Source organism: Polypterus senegalus, chromosome 12, assembly GCF_016835505.1.
Source record: "Polypterus senegalus isolate Bchr_013 chromosome 12, ASM1683550v1, whole genome shotgun sequence".
Taxonomy (NCBI): domain Eukaryota; kingdom Metazoa; phylum Chordata; class Cladistia; order Polypteriformes; family Polypteridae; genus Polypterus; species Polypterus senegalus.
Window position 1 is genome coordinate 154021444 of NC_053165.1, and position 21897 is coordinate 154043340.

The following is a 21897-nucleotide window of genomic DNA, read 5'->3' on the forward strand; positions in this document are numbered from 1 at the left end:
TGATATTTGGGTCAGAGAGATGAACAAGAAGAGAACTGTCAGGAGCCATTATTCATATTCACGTAGAGAGCATCTGGAGGAGACTAGTGCAGTGATTAGGGATACACTGTAAATCTCACTTTGGCCATTGTTTGTGTGGTGTTCGCATGTACAATGTCTGTGTGAATTTTTCTTTCCTAAAATTTCAGGCCTCTGAAGGATGTGACCTTCATGTTAATTGCCATACCGCAACATTCTCAAACCTACATACTCTATTATAGTGTCACAAGGCAAGAACCACTCCTGGGCAGAGCATTGACTCATCACATGAATATACCCACATTCCTTCTGGGCCAATTTAGAATTACCAGTTTACTTAATGAGCACATCTATGGGGACATGAGAGGAAAAACCAAGCAGAGACAGCAAGAGTTTGGTTCACTGGAATCTCTAGACTATTCCAGAATGAGTTGGAGTGATTGTGTGTGCCAGTGTGCCATTCAATGGTTTCTCTTCACATCCAGGGATGATTCCTGAATTGTACTTAATTATTTCAGGATAGGCTTTGACCCCATGTCTCCAAAATGGATCAGTGGCTACAGTTAATGAAAGGCAGCATGTTAATAATACGAAACAAGTTAGCTTAAACTTCTTAACTCCAGTAAAACTTGCGTGCAGGTTATTTTTTTTGGCTTGTTCTAAAATTCCTTGTAATTGTATAATTTTTACAATGAAGACTATAGTGCCATAATACATGTAGTATTTTCTGGTTTTAATAAACTACTCCCTCCAGAGATCCTGGCCCAGACATGGAGTTCGCACATTCCCTCCATATGCAAGTGGGTCTCCCCCAACCAAGTACTTTATTTTATTTTCCTGCTGCATACCAAATTCATCTACTTTAGCTTTACTGGCGACTCTAAATTAGCCATGAGTGAATATTGATTGGCGTATCAACCTGTTCATAGTTGCTTCAACAGGTCCTATTTATACAAAGTATGTTTCCTTGTGGATGACAGAAATACAAAATACATTGTCAAATACATCTCATCAAGACTGGGCGTTTCTGCTGGTTGAAAGAATAAGGAGCCATACAAATTAACAGGCAAAGAACTACAGGAAATTATTCTTGCACCATTAGATTCAGGGACATGGTTTTAGTCGTGGGCCATAAGGCTACTCAAAAACCACTTGCACAGAAAACTGTTCCCTGTAACTATTGTTTGGTGTTGTTTTTAATCAATGATGATGTATTCATTTTCTGTTTCTAGTGTTCTAATACTGTCATTAATCTTTAAGAGACATGTAAGTAAGAATTAGATAATAGTAAGAAATAGTAAATACAGTAAATGAAATTTATTGATATTAAATCTTTAATTGTAAATCATGGTCTCCACAATCAGTCTTGTCCGCCATGGTATTTTAAAGTTTTATTGGATTGCTTTTCTTTTCTATAATATTCTTATGATCGTTTACAAAAAATGTTGGAAAAACAGCTGCGATAGTTCAGTGTAAGGAACCTTATAGGATGCGAGCGCGTAACCCTGCATCGGCGCACTAAAACTGTGACTCACCGGAACCGGAAAGTTCTTCACTGGTGGCGCCATGTGCGGAGGAGAGTCGGCGTGGTGAGCTTGGGAAGACAGACTTTTATAAATATGAGATTTTAGCACAAAGTTACATGTACAGATAAACTTCAATATAGTAGGTAAATCGCTGCAATGAGTAAGAGCAAGGTAAGTGTTTTGAAACACTATAAAATGTGTTTTACTTAACGTTTGAAGTTTTGAATTGGGAAACTATAAATCACAAAAACTGCGTCATGTTTATCTGCTACTTCCAGAAAGTATATACCATAGGTAGGGCTCAGTAACCTACATTAGCGTTTTAATACATGCGCTCATTTGCTGTGATTTTTTTTGTTGTGCTAATCTGAGTAGTTTTGTTCTTTCTTTTTTTTTTGCTTTTCATTCTTCGCACTTGTTCCATTGCATTCATTAACTCAGCAGAATCTGTATAGAACAGTAATGTGTGTAATGTTTAACGTTTGGCTTCAAGTGATGACTATTAAACACATTTCTTGACTTTTCTGTGATGTTTTAAAGTAAACGCTCTGATGTAGCCAAACCTCAGTTTCTCGAAGCCATCCTTCGGTTTTGATATGCTGTGACCTACATTTAAACCTTTCTCTTACTCCCTTAGACTAAGAATCAGAAAAGAGCCCGAATCAAATCTCTCCACGATGCTCAAGAGAGTTACTCAACAGTCCCCCACTCTTTTGTTTTTAATCGTGGTCAAGTTGGGAAGAATGTCAGTCAGCTTGTCGAGGACATGCGGAGGGCGATGGAGCCCTTCACTGCCAAGTCACTTAAGGTTAGTACTTGTCGAAATTCTTGAAAGGGGCTGCTGCAGGATGGTTTGTACACCACATCAGTAAAACCTTGCTGTTCGAAAAATTGTTACATGTGACTAATCGGCAAAACAACTAAAGGCTCTTGATCATCCTCGCGGGGTTTTTACTGAGTCGATCCGTGTCATATCAGCAGATTTAAGAAAATGTTCCCCACTGGCCGTTTCCGATTTGCTTCATACTTGCCTAAAATAATGTTATTGAGCCTAAAAACTACTGTGCGAAATTTTAGGCTTGCACTTTCTCTAGTTTCTGAGGTGTGGAGGCTTTAAAAAGGGGAATATGGACCTAATTTTACTGTGGGAGAAAAAAAGTGCGACTTAATTCAAACGTTTTAATTTTTGTTAGTTGCTTGTACTTTTATGAGATGGGTATGTAATATTAGATGTCTAACATCCAAAATTAGGTTTTTTTTTCCACACAGTTGCATATTTGCCAATTTATGTATTGTTAAAACTGTATAAAAAGTCTCTTATGCTTTATAATCACTGCATCTCCACAATAAACCACTTAAGATCTTTCAAATTTTAATAGGTATTACTCATTTTTTTTTGTTTTTTTTTAATCAAACTTTGAATTACGTGGCATTTAAAATGGAAATGCCTCTATGTCACTTTTCTCTTTGAGGTGAAATGTGACATTTTTGGTACCATAGTTTGGTTCAAGTTACAAACATCATATTATGGATTTGTGAAACAAAGCAAGCACTTTCCAGCAGTATAATTGCGTTTATGACATACTTTGTCACTTGGCCAATTTGCATTTGAAATATACTGTAGATGAAAAATGACATTTTTAATATTCCTTGTTTTGTGTCACATAAAATGGTGAAATTCCTTCCAATTAAAAAAGAAAAACAGGAAAGCCCTCTGGTTAAGAAAATAGTCAAGTAATCCACAGCCACAGTGCTGCCCATGGACAATTTTTTAATCATCATCATAATAGTAGTAATAATAATAATAATAATTCTTTACATTTATATAGCACTTTTCTCACTGCTCAAAGCTCAACAATTGCAGGTTAAGGGCCTTGCTCAAATATTATGCATATTTTTTGCATAATGGTGGTTTGGTTTGCTTTATTAAGAGTCAATACTTGCATCAGAGTCTTTGACATTTTGCTCTGGTTCAGACTTAAAAGTATGATACTGTCTTATGATGACAAAAATGTGCTACTCTGTATTTTCTTGAAGTAATTTGATTTAATTTATTTCTTTTTAAATAGATCCGTTCCTTATCTTTCCTTTTTAGGTTCGCAAAAAGAATGTACTGAAGGACTTTGTTACTGTTGCTGGGCCTCTTGGGGTGACACATTTTTTGATGTTTTCTAAGACCACCAGCAATGTAAATTTTGTGAGTAAACCTTTTTTTTCCCCTGTTAAGTGGACACCAGTATAACTTTTTGTCAAATTTATTAGTCCATGCTTAAGCAGCCTTTGAAGGTTGTTTGCTGTCCTTCCATCCCCAAGAATGTTGGGTTTCATCATTTCTTATTTAATTAAATGTCATGATCCCTAAAATCATACATTGTAATGTGTAAATAGAATGAAATGCCTTGTGAAACAGTTGTTAACAAATACCACTTGATGTGTGTTTTTATTAATGTTAATGGTTAGAGGAGAGAGTTTATGTATTGATGCAGGTTTCATTTTACCTGTAAGGTGGGTATATTTTCATATTCTGTGGTGGAAAATACTTGCTTAAAATATTGTTAAAATCATTTCCAATCCTGTGGTTATTTTTACAGGTAAACCTTGAAGGTGCTTCTGATTTTGTGTTGCTTTATTCTTTTTTGAAAGTTTTTGTATTCTTCCCAGACTATTAAAATGGAATGTAATAATGTAGTTCCTGAATAAGATCGTTAATAATATTAAGGTTTTTATGGTAGAAGTCTAGCATATGTCTATTCCACAAATGTCTTATCAACTACAGTAATCCTGATGAATCTGAATAAATGGCATTTCATGTTTGGCATATAACACAAGTGGTCTGGCCCTTGGCTGAATTTTGACTTTGAGAGAGTTGTCTACATTACTCTGGGAAATAAACATATTATGTTAAGGCTTTGGGTGGAAATTTAGTTATGCTGGGACTGATTATGTTTTCTTTGCCATTTCTCCTTGTGGTATCTATTTAAATATTTTTGGTTCCAGCAATCAGGTTTTAGTAAGTTGTGCAACTTTCCACTAAATGTATTTACAAGTTAGATTTCATTGCCAGTAGTTTAGTTTCTCATTCTGAATAGTGGTTGTTGTGGTGGTTTATTTTGAATTTGCCTGTTTGTGAGGAATTTTTTTACTTACTGTTATCTATAATCACTGAAATATTTTGTATTAATTTTCAGAGACTTGCTCGATTACCAAGAGGACCAATGTTATACTTTAATGTGCAGCAGGTAAGATTAGAAATTAACAATTATTTAGTAGTACTTCATATTACAGTTGTTATGGAGTCTTTGCATCTCTCAGTTTAAGAAACTGTGGACAAATATAGCATTAATATATTATTCCTCTAGCTCTCCCATGAATTTAAGTGTTCAAGAGTACCACCTATTTTTTCTCTTAAATGAAGTACTGTACTCTTACAAGGTAAAGCCAAAGGTGAAATTTCTTTATCCACCCAAAAAAAGTTTCTTTGGCCTAAGAAGATGTTACTGATGGTTTTGTATGCACCTTTTAATTCTTCTGTGCAAATGTTTTTAATTTTGTAATGTATAAAAGTATAGCATTAATAATAAAGCCTGAAATTTTTGTATTTTATTTGCACATGTGCATATTCCAAATTGTTACATTTAACTATTTCTCGGCTGAAGGACAAACTGTTTTTTGTACAGGTACTGAGAAGTTCACAATGTGCCATTGCCACAAGAAGTTTTGAATATCAAAATTAATGTTTCAATTTACACAATCTTTAAAGCTGCTTTTATAACATGACACTTCAAAGCAGGTTAGTCAGAAAATCAATTGGTCAGATTTATATCCACTATTGTGAGTTTGTATTGCTGTATAGTGGAGACTGACATTCGTTAATTAATAACTTACCAAAAATGAATATTTAAATACACAAATGCATATACCTAAGTTTGTCCAAAGTTTATGGCTTCCTTTTATGAAATTAGACATAATTAAATTTTACTTTGGAATAATCACAAAACAGCTTTTATTATTGCTTATTCTTGTGCAGGAATGACTCTTAACTGGAGACAGCATTGCAATCGCTTATGTATCATCCAAATATGAGCCGTGTGCTTAGTTATATTTTATTATGTTAAACTTTTTTTTTTTTAAACCAATGAACAGTAAAATGAAGTGTGTTTGATTCTTTTCCTGGCTTAAATGTTTTTCAGTTTCTCCGCTAATTGCTTTTCTCTGGGATTGTTTGCTTCCGTTAACATGTTGCATTAACAAATTTGTCTGGAAATTTTGAAGCTTTAAATGCGTTTTATTTTGAACCAGTGAGTTGTCTGATGTTTACAAGTTTGGTGTCCCACCCAAGTTTGAATTCAATCTTGCGAAGCTTCCCTTTTTTTGTGACTGCAAACTGCATGGTCTTAAAATGTAAATCCTCTTGCCACTCATTAAACTTGCTCATTTAGTTGATTGATTACAACATTGTGCTGTCAAAGCATATATTTCTGATTCTATAAGGTCATAAGAGGCAAAAATGAAAGCCTTTTTTCTCTTCAATGTTATAATGCACTTCAAATAAAACAAGCGTACACATGATATAATCCAATTGGTCTAATAGTCTGTCCAGTGTTGCGGTAATCTGAAGTTCTAAAAGAGTTTTCTTGTTACATTTGTGGTCCAAGATTAATACATGTCTGTTGGCATTTCTAAAGATCTCACGTTCCTGTTTGATTTTTTCTTTTTTTTTTATATCTAGTATTCCCTAATAAAAGATGTTGTCTCTGCCTTGAAACGTCACAGAATGCATGACCAACAGTTTACCCATCATCCCTTGCTGATTCTGAACAACTTTGGGATGCAGGGTATGCATATTAAGCTTATGGCCACTATGTTCCAGAACTTGTTCCCCTCCATCAATGTCCATAAGGTAAGGATGGTGTTTTAACTGTATTTGTGCTGAGAAGAAACTGTTGTACTCTTGGCTTTGCCTAAAGAAAAAAAAAATACATTTTAGCACTGAAACAGAACACTTTATATGGATTCACATGATGACATTATAATTATTTGATAGTAAGGTGATATATTCAAAGTAAACGCTCTGATGAATCCTTCTACTGTTGTCATTTGGTACAGGTTTTATAGGTTTATAGGGTCATTATTAGCAGATACATTCCAGTGGTGGTATTTATTTCATTTTTGTTTTGGTTAGAAAGTTGTTAATTTTTTTTTTTTTTAAATTGAGGTATAACATTAAAACCCTTGTTTTTGTTAGAATTAACATTAATTAAAACAGATGGAAAAATTTCACATATTGGGACAAGCAAAAAGTCACTTGTTTCATTAGTGAAGATGTGATGGTTTTTGTGTATTAGAAAGGCAACATGTTCTTAGCATCCCATCATGTAATGGGCTTCCAGACTGCTTTACTTTGTTTAGTGAGTTTGTGTACTGTAAAGCTCATTTCTCTTCTCTCTCACCTTCCTAGAGAGCATATGATTTTTCTAAAGGAACTGCTTTGATGCAAGGCTTTGTGATCATGGTTTGCTTTTGGGTAGAGTTTTTGTAGTGTGTTTCATAATGATTCGCTCACATAAATTCACATTATTAATGACAGTATAAGCAGCCTCATCTTATTGTCTTTGAAGATATCAGCATATCCCAGTCAGGAAAGGAGAAGTACTTGGCTATGAGCTTTTTACATGTCCTCAAAACAGAAGTAGACAGGATTTGTAAACTGTTATTACCCCTCAAGTATTAATGCAGAGACCAAGAGGTTGAGCGAGTGTGCCACAGCCAGAATAAAATTCACATTGCTCCACTGAGGAACAGGATCCCTTGATAATTTATAAACTGTGTAAAGTATGTAAAACAATTGTTTACAGTAAGTAGTTTATATGTTTAAAAAACAAACCAAAAAAAACATTGAGAGTAGCAGTGCATTAAAGATAAGTGATACTTGGGGAAAGGGGAAAAACAAAACTAAGCTAGGAAAAATGCATTGTTAAAGTTGAATTTGAACATGATGGGAGGAATGCCTATCCAAATGTTTGAAATAAAAAAAATATATACGTTTTCCAAAGATTTCTTGCTTAGTTTAAGTAATTTGTGACTGTTTGGGTATTAAGGAGTTATTTTTAATTGATATATGTAGAAGCCATTCTTTTTCCAGTGTTTTCTCCCAAGACGTAATGAAAGTATAAAGGCACTGAGAGAAATTAAGGGTATTAGGAGATTTACAGTGAGCATAGCAGCATTTTTTTGGAAGATTATTTGAATTTCATTTTTCCTTTAATAGGTGAGCTTGAATGCCATAAAGAGGTGCATCCTGGTCAATTACGACCCTGAAACAGAACTGATTGATTTCAGGCATTAGTAAGTCCTCATACTTGTCTGTTGTATATCCATCATATATATTGTAATAATTCTGAAATGCTGCTGTTTCTAGTGTTTGGTTTTACACAACTGAAAAGGTGTGATATGCAGAGTAAACAGCAGCACATTTTCATTACAGCATACTATTTGCCTAATGAGTGCGAATTAGAATCTGCCTTAATAGGTAGCCCAGACGCTTGAAACATAAGTGATGAACTTTCTTTTGGAATGTAACAAACTCTGATATATTTGATACATTGGACACAAGTGATGACAAAAATTCTGCTGATGCATATAATGATGCTACTCAAAGTAAACGCACTGATGTGTCCACATAGACTGAAGAGACTTCATTTTTTTTGTTTAAACTGTGAGGATTTTCTCATATCTTGTCATCTTGCTTGTTTTATTGCAGCAGTTTAAAAGTTGTCCCTGTCGGCATGAGCAAAGGAATGAAGAAATTAATTCAGGAAAGGTTTCCAAACATGAGCAAATTGGAAGACATTAGTGAACTTCTAATGACGTAAGAAGCTGTACATTAGCAATTTTTTTAGGAAGCTGAGTATCTTATGATAAAATGTTCATTTTTCTGATTTGTGTAAAATCCTTAAGGTTGACTGCTTACAGTTTTTATTGTACAGTTATAGTCAGTGGTTCTTTATGATACTCCTACTTAAATGTAACCATTTGTTCAAAGATTTTGGAAAATTAGGAGCCTAAATTTATTGCATTGAGTTTGGTTAATGTTAGTGTTTTTTGGGTTGTTCTATATGGCACATCTCCTAGATGTCTTTATTTTTGTTCTAGTGGAGCCAACTTGTCAGAAAGCGAAGCAGAATTGGATGGGGAGCACAATATCACTGAGCTCCCACAAGTTTATGCTGGTCGTGGAAACATGAAGTCTCAACAAAGTGCTGTGCGTCTCACAGAGGCAAGTGTGGTCCATGCAGCAGGCCTGGGAAGTTAGATTGTCTTGTGTTTAACTTTGAATTGGTAACACTGAGGCTTCACAGTTCAACAGCTTAGTCACTAGCCATCACTGCAAAGTGCACGCCTGCATTTCTTTTGTGACCCCCAAGCAAGACACAGCCAGTACTCCGTTAACTAAAACATGCAGAATGCTCTTATGAATTGTAAGTCTTTTTGAATAAAAGCACTGCCAAATAAAAGTATGTTAATGTGTTATGTAACACTGTTGCATCCAGAACAGTAGGAGAATGCAAGTGATGAAAGCATCTGAATTGGAGAGTTACTGTGATTTCTTAAAGTAAACGCTTACTGATGCATTCTGGTACAAACAATTATACTTAGTTTTGGTGTAACTCACTTGTGTTTGTTTACATTTTTTTCCCCCACTTGTCAGTACTTTTTTGTTTTTCTTTTGCTAACAGCCTCATGTTTCCATTTCTTCAGACTTAAAGTTTATTATTTGAGAGTTCACTAGAGAAAAGATTGTGCCTCATAACTTGAGCTGGTTTTTGTTTGTCTGTGAACATCATAGTAGTTGATCGTAATAAATGTTGTTTATTCCTCACAGATTGGTCCCCGAATGACACTGAAGTTAGTCAAAATAGAAGAAGGTTTAGGTGATGGGAAAGTTCTTTATCATAGTACTGGTAAGTATTTCCTAATTTTATAAAGAGCTTTGTATTGTTTAACAGCCAATAAGGTATATACAGCAGATTTATTGAAGTTTCATAGTTAATGTTTACATAATCTACTAATGATTGTATGCACACAGTCCCTTGCTCCAGCGACAATATAGAACATAAAGTCCTAGTGTAAGACAGTAAAAATGTTACTTAACATTTCAGGTGGCAGAGATTGCTAAACCAGTTCTGTTTATGTACATTAGACCATTCATAGGTGTTTTTCTGGAGCACCTACTAGTTTCGCCATTTAAAGTATTGTAATGTTCCAAATTATAATAAAATTGAAACTTTAAAAATGGCATCATTTAGTAAATAATAACCCAAAATCTAACGAATCCAGGATAACATTTTAAAGCTGTTAAGATATGACCTTATAAAATACCAAATTATTACTTCATTCACAAACCTGTATAGAAATTAAACTGATGTGTTTAATGTACAGTCTAGTTTTTGGCAAGTGTAAAATTTTAGAAATAGCTATTCTTAATCACCTGCTTTATTACTTACAGGTGAATGCATCATTGAACTTTTTCAGAGCTATTAACGATTGTTAGCTTTTGTATTGTGTAATAATAAATTAAGGAATGATAAAATTGTATACAGTTTCATTTTTAGATGAGTATTTAAAAAGAGACTGAATGGGAAAGCTCAAATGCATATAATCAAGTGTCTTAGGCTTTCTAAAAAGGAAACTGCAGCAACAATAGAAGACATTTTAATCTTAAATATTTTGAGTGTATACCTCCATAATACTGTGGACCCATCTATTAATATGTATGTGGTTGTGCTTTTCTGCTGAGTAAAGGATGCAAATGATGACTGTATAGTCTTCTGATTTATCTGTGATTTTATTCTTATAAAGTAAACGCTTACTGATGCATCCAATTTTCTTTAAAAAATAAACAAACAGTAACAGTGGTCTAGGTTAATTTTGACATACCTTTATGGGTTTTCTGTCTGCCAGTTCAAAAGACCGAGGAAGAGATCCAAGAAATGTTGGCACGTAAGGAGAAACAGATGAAACTGAAAGCAGAAAGGAGAAAACTGCAAGAGAAGAATGTGGCAATGAAAAAAGAGCAACGAGAAGAACACAAGTAAGACATTACTATTACCTGGGCAAGGTGCTATAGCGGGTATTGAATGAACTTTAAATTGCAGTTAAAATTTGCTACCATCTCTGTGTTAACTGAATATCTAATAGGGGTCCACAGCCTCTTATTTGGAACTCTCTTACTAAACTGCAGTACACCACCTTGTCTTTAGCTTATTTTAACATTGCCACTTCATGGTTACTTGTGGGAAACTTTTATATATACAAACTGACAGCCTTCTTCTGATATGTGCATGGCCTTTCTCCTAGAGATTGCTGCATTATTGTTTTTTAGTTAACGACTGGTCTCCACAAAGGAAATGACCTTTGAATTCTGTTTCTTGTGACAGTCCCATATAGGGATGTTGCAAGAACTGGTGGGGTTTCAAAACAGTCTTTATAGAGTTGGCTCAGAAATGAGATTCATATGTGCTTTGAGTTCAAATGAAGTTACCAATTACATGTCCGTTGTAATTATTTAACTTGTAGATGGTGAGATGAATGGCTTTCAATGCTGTATCTTTCTTTGTCCTGATAAATGAACAGAGGCTGTGCATTCATTGTTTGGGTCAGAGTCACGCATATAGAACTATGGGATGTGCAAGGAAACTGCTTGATGGCAGTGATAACAATTGTAATGTGTTTGTGGGGGGAGGCAAGTTTCAAATGAAGTGGCAATTTGGCTTATCTACACCGGTAATAAAATGAGCTGCCCCATTTTTTTTAATGCCTAAATAAATTTTATTTAGTGTTCCAATGCTTCAAAGTACAAAGCAACTCTTTCTAGTGATGCGACATATACTGTGTTAACAGATATGCGCAGTTGTAGCAATATGGGCAAGACTGCATATGGAATATGAATGTACAAATGCCAACAAGCTTACAAACTTGTTCATTAATATTAATTCCTAATGTGATGAATGTAGTGAAAGCACGTCCAGTATATCATATGTTGACAGTTCATTGAATATAAGTAATACCAGTCCTGTATATTCTCTAATTCTGGATGTCTAGACCGGTTAGACAAGAGTCTGACCTCTCCATATATGATGCTCTGAAAATGTAAAAACAGCATTTGTTGTAAGATTTCTTGAATAATAGATTAATGTAAAACTGACAGTAAGCCTTAAAGTTGAGACAAACATGACAAAGGGACCATTTTAAACAAACTCCTGGTGCTTTAATGAAAATATCTTGGAATTTGTTTGGAATTCAGGAATTTAAAAGTACAAACGTAGTGTTTGGAATTTTTTTTTTAAATTAAGCAGTGTTTTTTCAGTTTCGGATGAGGAAATGTCGGAATACGATTAGAATGTACACATGGTCAGAAATCAGGTAGTCAGTCTATGATGGTCCCATTCTTTGTAAAACCTGTGCTGAAATCCCCCCAGGTGTTAAACCACCACCACCACCACACCCTTTGTTGTCCCAGTGTATCACACATTAAATTAAAGTCTTGTTTTTATAATTTGTAATTTATTGAACTCCAGTACTAGTTACTTTAAATGGTGGCTTGGCAGCCACTTGATAGATATGACTGCTATTTTAAAATTTGCGGTTACTGTTAGTATTTATGTATGTTGTATACAAAAAAAGTCACAGTATTATCTACTTAAACAATGGACTTACTTTTAATTAAAGCCAGTGAAAAGGATTTCTGTTGTTGCTGTGACATTAAATAGGTATTGGGTATTGTAAAATTTCACTGGTGTTTCTATCAAATACAATAATTCTAGTCTTGTGTCATCCTTAGTTACACATACAGTATGTTTTTAAATTTTGTCAAATACCAAAATCAGTTAATGAGTAAGAAATTAAACAGAGTGGTCTAAAACACAACTTGGAGACTAATGAAAATATGATGCCACCCAAGACCATATTTGATCCTATTGCAGTTCATATTTTATTCTGTGGGAGTTCATTGGAACCAAATATCCAGTATTTTTGGAATTGTCTTGCTCTTTAAAAGCCCATCAATGTTAGACTGAAATTTGACTGGAACTCCCACTGGTTTTCCCCAGGGTTTTTAAAAAATACACAGTATGGGCATTTTAATAGACTACAGAATACTGAACTACAATGGAATATCCATATTGAGTTTTGTACAGAAAAACTAGTAAGTACTTTGGGTACTGGCTAGGATGGCTTGGGAAGATGTTCACAGTGAAAGGAGTTACGCTTCAGTCAGTATAAATGTTTGTAAAGCATGGTGTATTTCCCAAAACAGAAATCATTTACCAGAATGTCTGGTTACAAGTTCTTGTATAATTTGAAACTGGTGGCTGTAAAGCAGTGTAAACACCACTTCTTATGAACAGTAAGATGTTTGAGCAAGCAGAGCAGAAACCTGGCATGTACACCGTTGGTTAAAAGATGGATATTCTTATAGGAAGAAAAGTCTAGAAGGCATTAAGAAGAAACAAAAGCAGCTGATGGGAGAGGAAGGTGACAGTGATGCAGAGAATCCCGGAGCATCTGAAGAGCAAGCTGCAGCTGCGATATCTGATGAGGATGAAGCAGAGTACTACAGACAGGAAGTTGGAGAGGAACCAGAAGAAGGTGAGGAGTCATTTATGATTTCATTTTATTTCATTCAGCAGTTAGCACGCTTCCTGTGTAACTTGGGTAAAGCTGGGTTTTGCTTGCCTTATCAAGTTTTTAAAGTTTAATTTACTGTATACCTAACACCATTAAAGTAATTCTGTAAGAAATGGAAAAGGCCACAAGCTGCTGTGTACAAGCAAGAGCACAAATGCAAATTTTAGGTCTTTAGATAAATTTAATAAAAATCGGGGGTTGAAAGTTAATCATTCCGTTTAAGCCAGGAGTAAAATGCATCTGATCACTTGTCTGTCTTGAAAGTATATTACTGACCATATTAAAGTATTAAATTAAAAATGAAAAGTAGTAGTGAAAGTGATTTAAACTGGACAATGAAGGATTTGCTTCCAGAGCATTTTTGGTGATATTTTGAGGATTTTGGCCTGCGATCACAATTTTTTTTTTTAATTTTTGTACCATTCCATTTAAGTGCATTCAACCGTTTTTTTTTTTTGTGATTTCCTCTTGTAAATATACATATGCAATACACCAACTACCACTGGAATATCTGTAATGATCCAAAAGCAGTGGTACTGCTACCAAGAGTTCAGTGTGGATAGACCAAGTACTGCAAGTAGGACATCTGTGCTAAAGAGGCTCATGTTGAAAACAACCAGCTGCTCTGTAAGGTCAGGAAAGTATGGTGCACAAACAATACTTGTTGACCCAGCGAATACATTTTTTCCTCCTCTATATAAAAATTGGCCTGGTGAGAGATTTTGTAAAAGTGATGAACAAGGATGGTGAAGAGTTCCAATAGTTGAGATAGATGTTTCCACATTAATGAAGGTGTTTTTGTTGGTCCACATGTCAGACACGTCATCAGCATTCATCAGTTCAAAGATGTGCTAGTGGGACCAGAGAAAATTGTAGGAAAGGCATTCTAGGATGTTGTTGAGACTATTCTTGGTAGCCACAGAGCACCAGACTATGTTGTCCAACATCCCTCGAGCAAACAAGACCATGAAGTGCAATGATTTACGAAAGATTCATATTCTGCATTCCCACATGGGCTCCTTCTCTGCTAATCTTGGTGCAGTTAGTGATGAACACGAGTGAAAGTTTCACCAGGACATTGCAACATTTAATAATCTGTATCGGGACAAGTAGGATCCATCAGTGCCAGCTGACTGTTGTTGGACACTGAAATGAGATGTCGGTTTCTAAGTTCAAACAAAAATCGGCAGCAAAATATTTTTAATTCAGTTCTAATGCAATGTTTCAGCATCATTTAGTAATTAGACACCTAAATTCAGTTAAAATGTTTCTCTCTTACTTTGTAATTCAGTCAGTCCAAATTTATATTTGTCTTCATCTTGTGACGGTGTGGGTCCTGCTCCATGGTCCCCCTTCCATATTTGGGAGCCTCTTGAACCCAACACTGTCAATTAGTCGCGAGTGAGATGAGCTCTTCAAATAAGGACACTACCTGAAGCAAGGGGAAGGTGCTAAAGTGCCTTTATTAAAAACACGAAACGGTATTCTAATAGTGCAGTGTTTCAAAACAGTCCATCAATAATACATAAAAATGTGGAGGTTAAATTAATCCAAAAAATCCCATTAAAACAAGGTTAAAATCCACTGACAGTTGCTGTTCTTTTTATAAAGCCCAGTGCCTTTTTTCCTTTTTAACTGGTAGCTCCCCTGCTAATCCCTCCTAGTCCTTGCAGCAGAGGAGTCTTCCTATCAGAAGACACAGCTGACCATACGCACCTCCAGTTCCCTTCCGTCCCACGGCTACATATAGGCTCCATCACCAGACTGAGACTCTGGGGCTCCCCATAAGCCTCCTCAACCCCACTGCCTTCTGCAGTGAGCCATCCAAACTCCTGGTCATTCCTGCTCCTCAAAACGGCTCAGTGGGAGCGACCCATTCCGACTGCCCCGAGTGTAGGCCATACACTTCTTGCAGGAGCTCTCCTTCCCAGCTGTGTGCCTTTTCCCCCCATGAGCCTGCACCCATTCATTTGCTCACTCTTGCACTGGCTATTTCTTCACCTTCCTTCACTAACTTCCTTTCTGTATTTTGTTTTTCTCCCCACACTCGCACTCCCCCTTTTAAAATGGGGGTGTGGCGATTAGCAGCTCTTGGCATCAATTACGACCACGGGTGATTCCACCGCTTTGCACTTAAGTGCAGGACACCCGGCAACTGCTGCTTCCATGCTACCAAGCCCTCTCCTCAAAGCCGTGTGTGTTGCGATTATTTATTTAAAATGGTGCTGATCAGCTGCGGACCTCACTTTACCACATGTCAATCTTCAGGAAGTAAAACTTTTGAAAAATGTTCCCACGTTATTTGTCATGGCTGGCTCAGCAGAACTTGGCTGCAGATGTCTTGGGGTAGGACAGGTTTTGTTTTTTAGTTCGCTTTGCTGCTGTTATCCATCGGTTTATATTCATTTGATGTCCTGTTAGTACTAATTCATTAACAAGTTGTTTTTATTGATGATTTTTGTCACTGATTGCACTTTATAAAATCTTAATCTCTTCAAGCACTTGTTTTTTTTTTTGTCCCTGAGATGAGGTCAAGTTCTGTTTTCTGTTAAATTGTCAACTCCTAACACAGACACTGTTTCAATGATATGTTTTTTCCTTCAATACCAGATATGTTTCCTACTCACTCCAAACGTAAAATAAAAGGACAGAAGTCTCCACATCCTCTGAAGAAAAGAAAACTGTCTGAGACCAGAAAAGCAAAGCCAACCAGAGCAGACTTTCCTAAGGGGAAAAGACCGAAGAGAGACAAGGAACCAAATTTCAAGAAGAGCAAGAAGGCAGAAAGACGCGCAGACAGGCCTGGAGCACCCCTTAAAGGAAAGAAGGGGAAGTTCAAACCGAGTTTCAAGAGAAAGACACCATTTAGTGGCAAGCCAGGAGGTAGCAAACCATTTAAATGTAAAAATAAAAAGTGACTGTAAAATGATGATTATTTAAACTTTGGCATCCTCATATTGAGGTAATTTGGAGAACTCCTAATTGCTTTGGTTGATTAAGGCAGACTTTCCCCTGAAGAGCTGCTGTCTGATTTTTACATCATTGTCAGAGTACATCTATAGTGCCAAGTCTGTGGATGTGTAGCAGCAGTAATTAATTGATTTTTGGGTTTAGGCCTGATCAAAAAAACGAATAAATGTTCTTCTGAGGGACAAAAGTGCATTAGTGGTTAATACCTGGGCCAACCTTTACATAAACATAACTGATGGCAAGAGTCATTGCCGAATTCTCATTTGTTTCTAGAAAAGTAACAATAAGGTGTCTTTTGGACACAAAACGCTGTGGTTAGGCAGAGGGTGATATGTATTTTCCAAGAAAGCACCAAGAACACAAACAAAAGCCTCCGCCTCTCACGCTTAGAAAATAAGCAATTGCATCGAGAGTCATTTTTGATAGCGGTAACAATTCTATTTTGGTGCTGTGGCTGGGTACACACACAGGATTTAAAGTGATTCATCGTTGCCTGGTGAAGTACAAACTGAATAATAGACGTTATGTCAACACAGTGTTTCTCTTCTCGGAAATCAGTTCCCCGATGTTAGTTCATGAAGCTGACTTTCAAATTAAGGGCATAGACGCACTTTTTGGGAATCATTTAATTTGTGGTTGGGGGTTTGCAGTATCCTGCGCTTTTTGGTTGAATTAAGACATCTTGTCGTATGTTCCAGTTCTATCTTTGACCCCAAACTGTGCCACAGTGTTTTGAAGAGTATATTCACTATTTTATAAATGCATGCTTTCTGCTCTGTCATAGTGTAAATACCAAACATGTTTTTTATATGGTGGTGATGCACACTGTCCAGTTTTTGATGGCTGTGCTGAGGATGTAAATGACAGGGAAAGCATCATGTCCACACTGTGATGTTTTCAGTGTTAGGTACTGCAAACTTGCATCTGTCACCCATATACTCATGTAACAAGACTTCAACAAAGGCATCTTGTGGTCTTTACAATCCGTACACTGGTAATTCAACACATTGCAGTGTGGAGTGCCACCCTGGTAATCCACTTTAATATAACACACACAAAGCATGACTCATTTAACAAGGACAGATGCTGTTGAGCTCTGTCCTTAAGTGTTGCTTGTGTATCTAATGCCACCTTCCAGAAATGGGCTGGCTTAATAGGGGTGAACCCCAAAGAGGGGGTTAGGGGTCTGCGTCTTGGCTGCAGAGAACGAAGAAGGTGGTAATATTAGCACCAGTGGTACCTCTCGCCCTGGGGTTAAACTGTGAAGCTGCTCCCCTACATGCTCATGCGTTACACCTGCACGCTGGTTTTTGCTCTTTTCAGTGTTGCATACACTGGCTTGTTTGGTCTTTTTATGTTTTCATTTTCTCTGCACGGTTTGTTGTGCTCTTTCTAATTTTCTATACACTTCGCTGTTTTGCCTTTTTAATTTTGTAGTTTAAGGGATGTTGTCTTCAGTTTTATATTCTCTGTGTTAAGTTTTATTTTCTAATTGTGGTTTCACTGTTGATGCCCTGCAAGCCTGCACAAGATCTGTGGCTCATGAAGATGGGTGGCTCATGAAGATGGACTGCTGTTTTGTTAGCACTCGCAAGTGCCAAACGGGTTGGACGGGCATCCTGACCAGGAGAGGGGAAGGTTCCCTACCTGTACAGGAAACCCCAGGTGGATAGACAGGTGTCCCAACCAGATGCGTTTTCAGTACCTTTCCTTGCTGGGATAAAATAGATGGACAGGGAAGGACAGTCTCTGGGTACTATTTATCCCCAACCAGCAACCCCCTGAGCTTCCCTTGGGCCGAACTCCCATCCCACAGGAGCTATATGAAAGGTGCACACCTCAAAGGAGGTTCCGCCTGACCCAGAAGTGCTGCCAGGCTGTAATCATTTGTCACCAGAAAAACACCTTGGTCCTGAGATAAAAGGAGTCATCCTGGTGAGCCAGAGACGGGAGAAAGATGGATGAGGATTGCGAGGAGGAGGAGGCGATTTTACAAGAGAAAGCAAAGACTTGCTGGGTGCTGTTTTATGCTTTATTCCATAAACTTGTGGCGCTGGGACTGGGAAACGTTTGTTTTAAAGAGCTTCCAACGACTAAAAGACTCTTTGGGTTTTCACCTTATCTGTCTGTGTTGGGGGAGCTGGAACACCCCCTGGTGTTCACACACTTCTGACTCCGAGTTATGACGTCTGTTTTCTACACACTGGGTTAAATTATCACTTTAAATTTCTGTTTTCTTAATGTGTTTTTAATTTTCTATACAGTAGATATAATTTTTCTGGATTTTTTTGGGGTGGGGGGATTGTTTATTTTCTGTATTCTGAGCTGTCTTTAATTTTGTTTTCCTATACACCAAACTATTCATTTTTTGTGTTTAATTTTTACACACTTAATTTTCTGTGCACTTGGGTCTCTTTAATGTTGTATAATTTGGTTTATTATCTCGTTTTTCCATTTTCATTTGCCTTACTCTTGTTGGTGCTGTCTTATTTTCCACACACTTGTTAATTCTACCATAATTTTGATTTTCAGTGCAATGTTCTGTGTTATCTAATGTGTCGACTTTTTTGTTCTTAATTTAAATTTTTTTTTTTTTTTTAAACACAGTTTTTTCATTTTCTTTATGGACTCTGCATCGGTCTGTCGTAGTGAAAAAGGAGCTGAGCTGTAAGGCAAAGCTCTCAATTTACCGGTCGATCTATGTTTCTACTCTCGCCTATGGTCATGAGCTATGGGTAGTGCCCAAAAGAACGAGATCGTGAATACAAGCTGCTGAAATGAGTTTCCTCCGCAGGGTGTCTGGGCTTTCCCTTAAAGATAAAGTGAGAAGGTCAGTCATCCAGGAGGAACTCCGAGTAGAGCCGCTGCTCCTCCGCATCGAGTGGAGTCAGATGAGTTGGCTCGGGCATCTGATCAGGATGCCTCCTGGACGCTGGTGAGGTGTTCCGGGCACGTCCAACCGGGAGGAGGCCCCGGGGAAGACCCAGGACACGCTGGAGGGACTATGTCTCCCGGCTGGCCTGGGAACGCCTTGGGATTCTCCCAGAAGAACTGGAAGAAGTGGTGGCGACCCGACCTCGGATGAGCGGAAGAGGATGGATGGATGGATGGATGAATTTTCTTTATTCTGTGTTTTTAGTTTTTTCAGTTTTAATTGTGATGTTCTATGGACACCATTCTGTCTTTTTAATGTTCTATATTTTGGATTATTCATTTTTATTTTGGCATATTGTAGATTTTCATCACCCTATTCTGTCTTTGAATTTTCTATATTTTTAATATTAATTTTTCACTTTCATTTTCTCTGCACTGGGTCTTTTTAATGTTTTGTATTTTGGTTTGTTCTTTTTTTTCCCCATTTTAATTTGGCATGCTGTAGTTGATGTCCTTCGTCTAACCCACCCCCCCCCTACACACTTTTGTCTTAGAATACAGAAAATCTAAATTATTTTAATTTTCCATACTGCGATTGATGCATCTTTTTAAATATCCACGCACTTGTTCATTCTCCTTTTTCATTTCTACATGCACAGGCTCGGCCATTCATGGCTGTCTGCAAGCAGCTCGTTGTCGTATTCTTCATTTTTATTCAATTTTTTTTGTGCTGCCCACCTGCTCACCATAAAACAAAAAGTGTAGCAGTTTGAAGTAAATGCATAAATTAATAAAAGTGGCCCTGATAGCCCAGATCTCAGCTAACGGTGCTATGTAAACTTTGCCCTGATTGTCAGATCCAGCATCTGGATTGTGATTAAGAGGTACGCCTCCTCTTCAGACCCGAGACCCCACCAGTGCCCCCGTGATATTTATCTGAACTTTTCTTGGTTTTCACGTGACTTTATGTATCTGTGTCAATAAGAATCCCAAGTTTAAAGTCATGAGCTGCGCCCAACTTCATCATTCACTTTCGCCCTGTAAACTTTAAAACAAAACGCTGGCCCCTTTTGCAGAGGAGCCGCAGGCTAAAATATTCAGGCAGACAGGTCGACGCAGGCTTATACTGTTTGACAGACATGAAGATAAAAGGGCAAGAAAAACAAAAAAAAAATATATTTTTGGGTGGGAAAGCTGTCATTGTTTTGGAAAAATTCATAGCCCCCCTCCATACCTCCACAGCAAGTCATCAGAAGATCACAGGCCTTCCGCGGCCTCCGTCTAACACCCAAAACTGCTCGGCCGTTTGGCACCCGCGTTGAAATGGTGTCTGGCTGGAGCTTTCTAATCGCTGCGCGGAGGAGGAGGTGGCGGCGGCGGCTCTGGACGCTGCCTGGCCACCATTGCTGTGGAGTTCTGATGTTCTCTGCGGGTCTGTGTGGGATTTTCCTCTGGTAAACTTGAGTATAGATCCATAGAGCAGCTGCCTCATCGGCATGCCAGACGTACTCAATAATACAGAATACCAGAGCAATGGCAACAAATGAGAAGATTGGCAAATATTCGTAACTTCTGCCCGGTTATAAACATTGCTTTTACTTCATAACATCAATGTTTGGTTGAGGAACGCTATATCTAGAAGTGCCATCAGTAATGTGGTGACTGGGCCAGCATTGTCTCTGCCAGCAAAACAAAAGATGGCGTATATGAACCACCTTTATTTGATAACCATGTGTTCCTAGTACAGGGTCATAACCAAGTGTTTATTCTATACAAATGCAGCAAGACAAATGACAAATTTCATTACGACACGAGAAAGGGGATACAAAATAGATTTTTCCCCCCCCCACTGTGTTTTAAAAATGTCTTCAATCTGGTGGCCATCATTAGCAGTACGTTCTTTGAGACTGCACGCCCAACCTACCTGGAACGGGGTCTCTCTTTGAACTGCCTTTCCCAAGGTTTCTTCCATTTTTCCCTACAAGGTTTTTCCTTGTCTTCTTAAGAGACTTGAGGCTGGGGGGCTGTCAAGAGGCAGGGCCTGTTAAAGTCCATTGCGGCACTTCCTGTGTGATTTTGGGCTACACAAAAATAAACTGTGTTGTATAAATGGAAATGCCTCGTCGTTGCACATGACATTGGCATCTCGGTGAACGGTTTGTAGAATGTTGGCGCACAACTCTCCCAGTCTCTCTCAGTGACTTCCTGCATTGCCCATCATTCTGTATGGATGGAAATTAAGGTCCTCAAAGACGTGTTGGAAATGCCGAAGGCAGATGCGCGCTGAACGCGCAGCATGCAAAACTGAGGCCCTTACAGCTTGGATGTTTTCAGGCGTTCATAAAGTTCAAGGACGGCCTGGAGATTTTCTGTTCGATGTTATACCCGCCTGTCTAAACTTAGCCACCCACTGAAGAATTGCTTTTCAATTTGGGACGTCGTCATTAGGTGGAATGCTGAAGTGCGTTCAGATGGCGCGTTGCGTTGTGATTCGTTGTTTTTGAAGAACGCTTTGACAGTGAAAGCAATGTGCGCACCGGACCACGCCATGTTGCAGACTGAGCACTACAGGTGATCGCCAATCAAAGGACCCCCACCACCCCAACCCACTCGGCTGCCTCTACCTGGTGCAGTGACTTCATTTTGGCTCACCCTGTATATGTTGACAGCCTTGTGATGGACTGGCAGACCAGCCTGGATAGCTTCTGCTGATCATGTTGTATTATGTTAACTCAGAACTGGTTTGTGTTTTTGGAGGTCAGGCGCTGATACAATGCATTGCCTCACCCACCGCACAACAAACCAACTAGATTCAGATCCAGAT

General features: G+C 37.7%; 1 protein-coding gene across 1 annotated transcript; it reads left to right on the plus strand.

Annotated features, from left to right (window-relative positions):
• The first annotated feature begins 1548 nt into the window (after positions 1-1548).
• On the plus strand, positions 1549-16406 carry ppan (peter pan homolog). The gene is made up of 12 exons (XM_039770361.1): positions 1549-1715; positions 2182-2352; positions 3640-3741; positions 4733-4783; positions 6274-6444; positions 7813-7889; positions 8305-8412; positions 8697-8820; positions 9427-9505; positions 10506-10635; positions 13021-13190; positions 15840-16406. The coding sequence occupies exons 1-12, from the start codon at positions 1701-1703 to the stop codon at positions 16145-16147; spliced, it is 1506 nt and encodes a 501-aa protein (XP_039626295.1). The 5' UTR covers positions 1549-1700; the 3' UTR covers positions 16148-16406.
• Positions 16407-21897: the final 5491 nt, after the last annotated feature.